General features: G+C 22.2%; 2 protein-coding genes across 2 annotated transcripts; one reads left to right on the forward strand and one right to left on the reverse strand.

Annotated features, from left to right (window-relative positions):
* The first annotated feature begins 758 nt into the window (after positions 1–758).
* On the forward strand, positions 759–1347 carry LOC128954417 (uncharacterized). The gene is made up of 2 exons (XM_054299996.1): positions 759–884; positions 970–1347. Exons 1-2 carry the CDS (start codon positions 759–761, stop codon positions 1345–1347), a joined length of 504 nt encoding a protein of 167 aa, XP_054155971.1.
* Positions 1348–1736: 389 nt separating this feature from the next.
* Positions 1737–9381, reverse strand: LOC128954418 (baculoviral IAP repeat-containing protein 2-like). The gene is made up of 5 exons (XM_054299997.1): positions 9127–9381; positions 8910–9009; positions 2161–2453; positions 1796–2104; positions 1737–1742 (listed from the first exon to the last, which is right to left on the reverse strand). The coding sequence occupies exons 1-5, from the start codon at positions 9379–9381 to the stop codon at positions 1737–1739; spliced, it is 963 nt and encodes a 320-aa protein (XP_054155972.1).
* Between the last annotated feature and the right edge of the window lie 2022 nt (positions 9382–11403).

Below are 11403 nucleotides of genomic sequence, written 5' to 3' on the forward strand. Positions count from 1 at the left end.
GTTATGAATAAACGTGTGGCTAAAGGTGTAAAAAAATATATTATAAATAATTATATGACACATAATCATTACATAAATGTTTTAAATGAAGAAAAATATTTTAATACGACGATGAACAAAATAGAATCTAAAAATCATAGATTGAAATCTGTTCAATTACAAAAATTTGTATTACAACCTTTTGACGACAAATCATTCATTTTAGATGATGGTGTGAATTGTCTTCCGTTTGGACATTATAAATCTTATTTATAATTTATATAGATACATCTCAAAATTCATCAATTCATTTAAACGATCAGATAGCATCAACATCATCATCATCATCATCAACTCCCCCATTATCTCTAGAAAAATTTAGCAAAATAGTTATTAAAAAAATAACTTCTCCACAACAATTAAACCAGTTATTAAATATGAATTCTGTGGCAAAAATTTCTAATAACATAATTAATGGAGCCTATATAACTGAAAAATCTCTACCCATTACAGAAGATAATATTCAAAAAAGTTTAATTAAGTTGTCATCTTTTGGTATTATTAATATAATACCTTTGTTTGATTATATAATTGAGCCAATGAATAGATGCATTATTAAGATTAAAAACAACTATGATATACCAAAATTTACAGCTGGAAAATTTTTTGATATAATTGAATTAAAAAATGTAAATTTAATTATGCGTTGCTTTTGGGTTGATAATAATGATACTTATATTAAAATAGAAATAATTAACGAAAATATTTTAGACAATTACATGTTCAGAAAAGATCTTTTATTAGCAAATGCAATAGTTGCAGATATTAAATATTATAATGAACGATCATTTGAATGTATATCTTCACTTCCAAAATGTATTGTAGCAAATGGTAAGATATTTAAGGTATTTATTTGTTAATTTTAAATATTATAAACGTTATTTTTGTTTAGATGAACAATTGAAAATTAACTTAATAAATGATGGAAAGATACCAACAAAAGGAAGTGAACAGTGTGCAGGTTATGATCTCTATGCAAATGATGTAGGAGTATTGCAACAAAATGAAAGAAAATTAATTTCAACTGGTGTAAAAATGCAAATTCCGAATGGATGTTATGGACAAATATGTGCACGAAGTTCAATGGCATTAAAGGGTATAGATGTAGGAGCTGGTGTCATCGATTCAGATTATACTGGTGAAATAAAAGTGCTATTGATTAATAATAGCATTAATAATTTTGCCTATATTCATGGAGATAAAATTGCACAAATTATTATATTACCATTGAAAAAAGTGACTATGTTTAATGCAACTTTTAAACAAACACAAAGAGCTGAAAAAGGATTTGGTTCTACTGGAAAATAATTAATACATTTTATTTAACTAAATATTTACTATAATCACGTTTATTAATTTTAATTTTTAAATTTGTATTTTATATATATATATATTTAATGGATTATTATGTTTATAAATTATATAACTATTATTTAATCATTTTTTTTGTTTTTAATAAACTTTATATATCAATTTATTTAAAAAATATTTCATTATATGAATATTTTTTTATTATTATATATTTTCAATATTGTAATTATTTTATTAAAAAAATAAAAAATAATTTAAATTAAAACATTTTTATTTTTGAATAATTAAACTAAGTACAGTACAAATAAAATTAAATGAGTTTTTTCTAGTTGATTATAATATGTGCCAACAAATGATGATTATTTATACTTCTTATAACAATTCTTTTATTCCTATAAAATACTAAAAATTAATTGTTATTAGTATTAATTTAATAATTATATACCTCATTATCCCAATTATTGGTAAATACATTGTCACAATCTTCATTATTTTTCCATTCTTTAATTGTATCCAATATAATTTTTAATTGTTTCAAGTTTTCCATAGGGAATCCATATTGAATATACATTTCTTTAATGTCAAGTTTATTGCGAATAACTTCTTTAACTAATAATGATTTGATGCATTTAGCTTCATTTAATAGAGAATCAAAAACGTAGTCAAATTCTTCACTTAAAATACTATATATAGTTTGTTTAACACTATCAGACTTATAAAGATTATTCAAAGAAGGTATATCATCATTCAATGGCTTCATTATTAATGATTTAAAATAAAATTTTTCAACTATTTATATTAATATAAAACTTGGCCTTGAGTTAAATCCGATTTATTGTCGTTTAATAATTTATACAAATATTCAGCTTTAGTTTTTGCGCAGAGAGGTTTGTAGATAGATTTAAGTCTATCATGAATATTACAAGGTTGAATAGTTATATCATTTTGTTGAATAACCATTAACTCTCCATCAGTTGGAATAGTTTTATCACAAATTTTGAGAACATCAATGTTATCAATTTCAATAATTAAATGACCAAATCCTGCTTTATATAATAGTCCTTTAATCCCTTCATCATTTTTAGTTATTCCTATATACTTTGCTTTAGTATTGGAATTTAAATGATATATTGCTTTAATAACAGGTACAAACTCACTTGCTGATAATCCATACTCAAACTTTTTATTGAATTTTAATCCATGAAATTCATTTTCAAGGTAGTCAATTAAATATTGATTTGAAACATCAATTTTATTTCGATTTATACGACAATTGAATGGTACACTCCCACTTATATTGTTATAACAAAATCCAATTTCTCTTAAAATAAATTCACAATCAATTTTGAAACCATTAGAACATATAATAATTTTTAAATCATTGAAACTTGGTGAAAGAAAAGCCATAATAAACGAATATTAACTAAAACAAAATTTTAAAAAGTTTCTTTATATATAACTAAATTCAAGGACATTAATAAATATATAGTGTAATAATAATTAATACTAATTATTAATATTTTAAAATTTATAATGGCAACATATGATGCAACATTTAAACACCCAAGAAGATTTATTATCTATGGTCCATCGGGTTCGGGAAAAACTGAATTTGTTTGTAAATTGTTAAATAGCATGCATGAATTATTTGGATTTTATTTTGACAAAATTGTATATTATTCTGGACAAGGTTTTCCTATAATAAACAATGTTCATGGAATAAATATTAAAAAAGTTAATACTTTTGATAAAAGCAATATTGAAATGTTTGATTCTAACGAAAATAATTTATTAATAATTGATGATAATATGCATACTGTAGGCAATGATTTATTTATAAGTGATTTATTTACTAAATTATCACATCATAAAAATATAACAGTTATATTGTTAATACAAAATTTATTTCCTAAAAATAAATATATGCGTGATATTTCAACTAATTCCACATATGTTATTTTAATGAGTAATCCAAGGGAAACACTTTCTGTCAAAATATTAAGTAATCAAATTGATAGCAGTAATCCAAAGTTTATATATGACTCTTATATTGATGCAACAAAAAACAAACCCTTCAGTTATTTATTATTGGATTTTGACCAAAACACACCTGATAATATAAGAGTTAGATCTAACATTTTTCATGAAAATGAAAACCAATGCGTCTACATTAAAAACAAATAAATTAAAAAATATTTTACGTTGTGTTTCATATTTGAAAAAATTAAGTACAGCAAAAACAAAAAAAGATCGAAAACAATTATTAAAACAAGCTAATAATTGTATTATAAATGCAATATCAGAAATAGCTAAAAATTGTTTACTTGGAAATATACCATTAAAAACTTGTGATTTCAATAAACTTAAAATTTATAAAAATAAATTGCGACAACTTTCTATAAAATCTCCTATAATTAAAAGAAAAAATATTTTAATACAAAAAGGTGGCAATATCTTTTTAAAAATACTTGTTCAACAAGCAATATCTCATTTAATTAGTCATTTTGGTAAAAAAATCATAAATAAAGTCAGAGAAAAATATACGTAAAATGAGTTTTAAAAAACTTAAATTAATAAATGATAATAATTCCAATAATAAAATTTCAGAGTTTTTAAATGTTCAAAAATTACAAACTGAACCAAATTTATTACGATTAAATGACTTGGACAAAGAAATACATTTAATATTAAACACAAATTATACAGAGCGTGACAAAGCTAAATTATATGCTGAATCTTTAAGAAGATTTTTGATATTTAAAAGGAAATTTAACAATATTGAAGATAAAGATTATATTAATGTAACAAATAATGTATTTGAAGATAATGTTCCCATAAATAGAATCCCTCAAAAAATAGAAGATAATGATGATGATTATGTAACTCCAAAAATTTTAAGAAGAAAAGCATTTACTACTTTCAAAAATAAGAATAAACTTGGTCAAAATAAATTAAATATTAAACCTAATGTATTATCGTTAATTAAAAAACAATTATTTACAGCTAAACGTAATTACAACTTAAGAAATTTAGAAAAGCCAAATTATAAGTTACCTAATGTCTCAAAATCATTTGAATGGAAAAAATATTAATAAAACTATATCTGAAGCATACTATAATATTACAAAATCATCAAGTTTTAGTGGAATTAATAATTTATATAAAGTAATTAAAGAAGAATATCCATTTATAACATATAATGAAATTAAAAGATGGTTAACAAAACAAAATGTATATGGAATTCATCGACCAGTGATACATAAATTTAAAAGAAATTCAATTGTTTCTCGTTATATTGATCATAAATGGCAGGCAGACTTAATTGAAATTAAATATCCTACAATAAATAAGAATTATAGATATGTACTTATGGTAATTGATAATTTATCAAAATTTGGATGGGGAATTCCACTTAAAAATAAAACTTCTAAAACAGTAAAAGCAGCTTTTATTAAAATATTTAAATTATCTAAACGCAAACCTAGTATATTATCTACTGATGCTGGGCTTGAATTTACTAATAAACAATTAAAAAAATATTTAAAGTGGAGAAAAATAAAACATTTAGTATTAAAAGATTCATCTAAAGCTAGAGTAGTTGAACGCTGGAATCAAACAATTAAAGTTAAACTATACAAATATATGTATTATAACAAAACGAAAAATTTTATTAATGTATTAAAAAATATTATTAATAACTATAACAACACGACACATAGCAGAACAAAATATAAACCAGTTGATGTTAATAAAAATAATGAGAAAAAAGTATATAATAATTTATACAAAATAAAAGTTTCACAAGAAAATCAAAATTACAAAATTGGTGATTTTGTTAGAATACAATTAATGAGAAATATATTTCAAAAAGGATACATTCCTAATTATAGCAATGAAATATTTATAATACTTAAAATATTTTATACATCACCTTATTATAAATATAAAGTAAAAGACAAAAAAGGTGTAATTATAAGAGGTTCTTATTACTCTAATGAATTAATAAAAATTGATTAAAAATGAATTATTTTGAAAGTGACGATAAATACTTTTATTTAACTAATAATAATAACGAATGTACTGTAGAAGTAGATTATGATCCATCCATATCTTTTAAACAACCACAAGAGTGTGCTTTAGCTGAGCTAATTATTCCTAAAAGACTTGATTTAAAAGAACCTTTAGAAAATTTAGTTCTTACTTATAATTTCAAATGGGTACCAGAATCATTTTATGGTGACATAAAAAATGATATTGTTGAGCACGATAAACATAGATTAAGTAATATTACAAAATTTGTTGTGCAATTTGATCCAAATTATTCATTAGGAGAAAATATAACTGAAACTTACGAAATATTACATAACAAAGATATTCACTGGAAAGACCATATAAAAGAAATTATAGCTAAAATTAATGGAAACATTGAAAATACAATTAAAAAAAGATTTCCAAAATCTTTCAAAATGCCTTCAACAAAGGTAACTGGCGGTTATGGAGAATATACTCCTGGTTTAGAATGGAAAATTAATAATATTGTATTTGATTTTGATAGTACAAAAAATATCTATAAAATTAAAAATGGAAATTTTTATATGCCAACAAAATTTTGGTATAATTTAGATGATGATGTTTTAATAAGTAAAGAAGAATATGAAAAAATAAAACCAACGAATAAAATAGCAATACCTGACAATGAAAAGAAAGTAGAATATTATTTGTTAAGAGGTGTTTTTTATATTGATTTTAACGAAAATTTAAAAAAACTATTAGGTTTGAAAAATTATAATATAAATAATTTATTTGATATTTTTTCTTTATATAAAATAATAAACAATGAAAAAATTAATTTATCATATCAAAATTCTAACATTCCTAACGCTTTAAAAACAACAATTATAAATATAGAAGAAATTAAAAGTGATGTTCGTCCATTAAGTGTTTCGAGAAATATAAATTATTTAATTGTTTATTGTAATATAATTATTGAATCTAATTATCAAAATAAAAAATCTAATATATTAAGAATTATCCCTACAAATATTTCGGAAAAAGATGATGTTATAAAAATTGATTTCAACGTTAAAAATTTTATACCATTAAAATACAATGAATTTAATACAATCACTTTGCGTATCACTGATGAAGAAAACAACAGTCTTATTTTTAGAAAAGGAAAATTATTTGCTACGCTTATAATAAGACCTCAGTACAAAATATAACTTAGTTGTATTTTTGTATTCAACATGTGTACATCTTATCAGAATGGATTATAATTCATATTATTGTACACAAGCAAAAAATAATCAAAAAGGTGAAGGTATACCAATTCAAGGTATAAATCAAATTGAACCTAATAATATTGATTTTTTGCCACATAAATCAAAATCTGTAAAAACTAAAATTTATAAAAACAAAGTTTCTGGTTTAAGAAGAAAACCCAGAACTAATAAAAAAAATAAAAAACGATTTATTAAAAAATCAAAAAAAGGTAAAAATAAACAAAAACGTAATTTGGATATATTTGCTTAAATATGGCAACTGAAATTTTAAAAGATGAATTAGATTTATTTGAAAAAGTAAAATATCAAGGAACAATTGAAAGTCAACAAATACTTGAATATCGACCTAAATCAAATGTAATAGATTCAAACACAATTGATTTTGAAATTCAAGCATCAGCTGATGAGTATATTGATATGCGAAATATTTATTTATATTTGACTTGTAAATTAACAAACAGAGACGGAACAAATTTTGCAGCAGCAATTAATAATTTTGCGCCGACTAATTACGTTTTAAACACAGCATTTGATCAATTAGCTATTTATCTAGGATCTACATTAGTGAGTCAAGCTGCTCAAAATTATAATTATATGTCATTTATTGAAGCGGTTACTGAGCAATCAAATTATTCTAACTTAACTGTTGCATCATCTGGCTTTGTTACAACTTTTTGGACTCCAGCATATAATTATGAAAATCCAAATGAACATTTAGTAACTTTATGTAATACTAGTAAAGTAATGCAATTTTACGGAAAATTACATGGACCAATATTTACTACAAATAAATTATTAATTAGTGGGGTACCTATTAAATTAGAATTTACTAAAGCAAACGAAAGATGGCCAACAGTTTCTGAACAAGCAGCAATGACAGCAGATCAATATCCCTTGTTAAAAATTACAGATATGAGTGTTTTTGCTCGAAAAGTTAAAGTAACACCAAATTTACTTAATGCACACGCACAAGCATTGAGAATTTCTAATGCATTATATCCAGTTAAACGACCTAATATTAAAGTAGTTAATCTAACTCAAGGACAATCAACTTTTAATATAGATAATTTATATCTAGGTCAATTACCTAGTAAAATTATTTTAGGTATGGTTGACGATGCTGCTTACAGAGGAAATAGTTATCGAGATCCTTTAAGATTTCAAAATTTTAATTTAAATAGTTTGAATTTAAATGTAAATGGAGATATGATACCTAAAGTACCGTATCAACCTAACTATACTACAGATTTATTTGCTAGAGAATACCACGATTTATTATTGAATTTAGGATATAATTACGTTAATAATCCATCTCCAATTGATGTTAAAAATTATAAAAATGGTTTATGTTTATATGCTTTTAATTTAAATAACGATTTTAGTTTTACTAACAAATATATAAATTTACCTAAAAGTGGTTATATTAATGTACATTTAAAATTTTCAGAAAATTTAGCAAATGCTATAAAGTTAATTTGTTATGCTGTATTTGATAATACTATAGAAATTGATGAAAATAGAAATATAACTACTGATTACTAAGCATGAATTCTCTTCAAATATTAAGTTTTATTAAAAGAGATAAAATAGCAAATAAACAATTTTGCGGTGTTTTAGCTTTAAATCAAATAAGTTATATAAAATCTATTAAACCGTGTGCATTTATTGTTAACACGCATAAATCATCACAGCCTGGAGAGCACTGGTTTGCCATTTATGTGCCACTTACTGGACCAATTGAATATTTTGATTCATTTGGAAGAAAACCTTTTCACGCAGAAATATATTCCTTTATTAAATTAAATGGTAAAAAATATATATTTAATCAAATACCATTACAACATTATTTGTCAACTACTTGTGGTTATTATTCTATATTTTATATATTATTGCGAACAAGAAATTATAGTCTTAAAAGAATATTAAACTTTTTTTTACGTAATAGATTATTGAATGATAAAATAATTATTAAAATAATTAATAAAATTAAAAAAAAATGAAATCGGTTAGATTCTGTGATAATGTACAAGTAAAAATAATGTATGTTTGGCCATATGCTTCTAAACAAGCAAGAATTTCTAATTGGCATTGGATAATATGGGATAGACGTAATCATGAAATAAAATGTAAACTTATTGGAGAAAATATATCTTATGTTTTAGAAAAAGAATTTAGAGAAAAAATTTTTAATGAACGTTTTACTAAATAATATATTTTTTATTCATGTAAAATTTTATGAAATATAAATTTTTTGTTTTAATACTATAATTGCATTACATATTGGACAATTAGTTAATTTCATTGAACATGTATAACAAGTTAATAAATGAGAACATGGAAAAAATACAATATCAAATTCATTTATATAACATATTTTACATAACATTTCATTTTCTATTTTATTATTCATTATTACATTAGTTATATCAAAACATTTTATTTTTTCATTATTTAGTCTTTCATTATGAATTTTAGTACATTCTTCTATAAAAACTAAGCTTTTATTTTCACGCAAAAATGCACAATGTGGATAATATTTCGCATGTTCAATCCATGGATCATCACCAGGTAACCATAGACATAGTCCACCTTTGCATTCATAACATTTCAAAAAATCTTGTAATCCAATTGAGTAAAATCCTGCTTCAGCAAATTGTTGATAATTATTTACTGTAATCCTTTCTGTCCATTGAAAATTTTTATATGACTCTAGTCTTTTATTTAAGTCACTGTAACTTATATCATCCATTTCACTTGTTCACTGCTTTCACATAAAGACTATTATGACTTGAAAATTTATTATACAATTGCTTTTATATTATATTTTGCACAATGAAACAATAAAAAATAAAATAAAAATAAAAAAAATATCTCCAATAAATCTAAATAAATGTATAAAATATTAATTTTTCAAAATTTATGTCTATATGTTATGGTAAAAATCTGTAAAGGAGCTTTATGTTATTCAAAAAAAATTAAAAGTAATTTTTTAATGTTTATTTTATATAGTATTAATAAAATTAATTTTATTTTCAAATTTGATGTTTATGTTTATTTAAAAACGTGGTCAAAGGAGTTAAGTGTTAAAACCTAGACAACATATTGTATATAAAGAAATTAATATTTAATCAAATTATATTCATTATATTTTATATTAAATTATATCGCATTGTAAATAGTTTTTAATGAGATATAGTTTAGCATAAAATTTAATAAATTAATAATAAGTATAGTAATATTTTATACTTAATTTAATATAGTCAATTATTGTTTTAACTATTATTAAATTTAATATTATTATAAAACTACGTAAATATGATTTCTATTTTAAAATATCAAAATTTAATTGATTTTCTTGTCAGATATTATTTCAATTTGTTTTATGAAAAATCCGTTCAAAACAAATCACATAATTTTATTGAATACATAATATATTTAATATTTTTGATCGATATTATAAAATATTGTCTATTAATTTATGTTAATCATATAGATATTTATCTATCAATATTAATCTATGATATGGCCTACTTTATGGGCAATTTATATCAATATAATTTAATTATATTTTTATTGACGACATTGTTTTATTGTTATATCTATAAAATGTTACATTTATCACGTGACCAAATCTGGTATAAACTAATTGAATCATTTACTGTACAAATGGATATCAAACAATTGATACCAAATTTAGATATTGATAATAATCTAATTAATAAAACTAGAAATTATATTCAATATACTTATAAAATTCAATTTCTAATTTATACAAATTTCAGTAAGTACACATATTAATTATGAATTTTTAATATATTCAATTTAAATAAATAATTTGATCTTAGATAATATTTTATGTTATTATGTTTTTTTTAAATAGTTATTATAATAACAATAATATGGTTTTCAATAATCTATAAATACTATTCATTGATAACATTTATTCAATCAATTGTTTGGCAATTGTTACAAATGATACCGATTTACGTAATGATGTTCAATGGCTTTATTGGTAGTTCAGTCCTGTCATCACTAATTTATATTTTATTTATTTTAATTAATAAAATTAATTCAACAATACGTGGATGTAATCTAAATGGTATAACAACTTACAAATCAATTAATTTGTTTATTGAAAATCATAATAGTTTTTGTCGACAAATCAAAGATTACAATAAGCCGTTTTCAAAAATGTGTTTCGCATTTATATTGACATTAATGCCAATTAGTTTACTAATCATACATCAAGTTTTATTTGAATTGTTAGACTATCAAATAAAAGTATTTTATGTTTTCTGTAATATTGGTATATGTATTATGATATTATTACTTCAATATCTTTTTGCAAAACTGTCGGCAAGTATTCACCGATCGTGTCTATTATTGTCACGCATTCAATGGCGAGTCAATGGATACCCGTTTCGGATGCGATTCAAAGTCAAACTAATGGCTTATTTTGAACGACTGTCCAGTGATCGCAAAATCGGTGTAACCCTCGGACCCCATTGTAATGCATTAACAATGACATTGTTTTATCAGGTAATTACTTAAATATTAAGATTTAAGATATTTTTTATAATAATGTTTAACATTGAATAAAAAATATTTTTTCTATATATTATTATAATGTAAATATGTATAATGTAAAAAATATATTATTATAAAATATTGTCGATATTATCTATTGGTCTATAAGTTTGCTGAAAAAAGTCAACACAAAACTCAATGATTTATCAAAATTTGATTTATTAATAAACTTCGAACAAAATAA

This window comes from Oppia nitens, unplaced genomic scaffold (assembly GCF_028296485.1).
Source record: "Oppia nitens isolate AA-2021 unplaced genomic scaffold, nextdenovo-longstitch-racon4-pilon3 scaffold27_pilon_pilon_pilon, whole genome shotgun sequence".
NCBI classification, from domain to species: Eukaryota; Metazoa; Arthropoda; class Arachnida; order Sarcoptiformes; family Oppiidae; genus Oppia; species Oppia nitens.

Coding starts and splice junctions, on each gene's coding strand:
- LOC128954417 (XM_054299996.1), top strand. CDS start 759: ATGTTCAGAAAAGATCTTTTATTAGCAAATGCAATAGTTGCAGATATT. Junction 885..969: donor CAAATGGTAAGATATTTAAG/GTATTTATTTGT, acceptor AATGATGGAAAG/ATACCAACAAAAGGAAGTGA.
- LOC128954418 (XM_054299997.1), bottom strand. CDS start 9,381: ATGGATGATATAAGTTACAGTGACTTAAATAAAAGACTAGAGTCATAT. Junction 2,454..8,909: donor ATTAACTAATTGTCCAATAT/GTAATGCAATTA, acceptor CCAATACTAAAG/CAAAGTATATAGGAATAACT. Junction 2,105..2,160: donor CGGATTTAACTCAAGGCCAA/GTTTTATATTAA, acceptor TTAATAATGAAG/CCATTGAATGATGATATACC.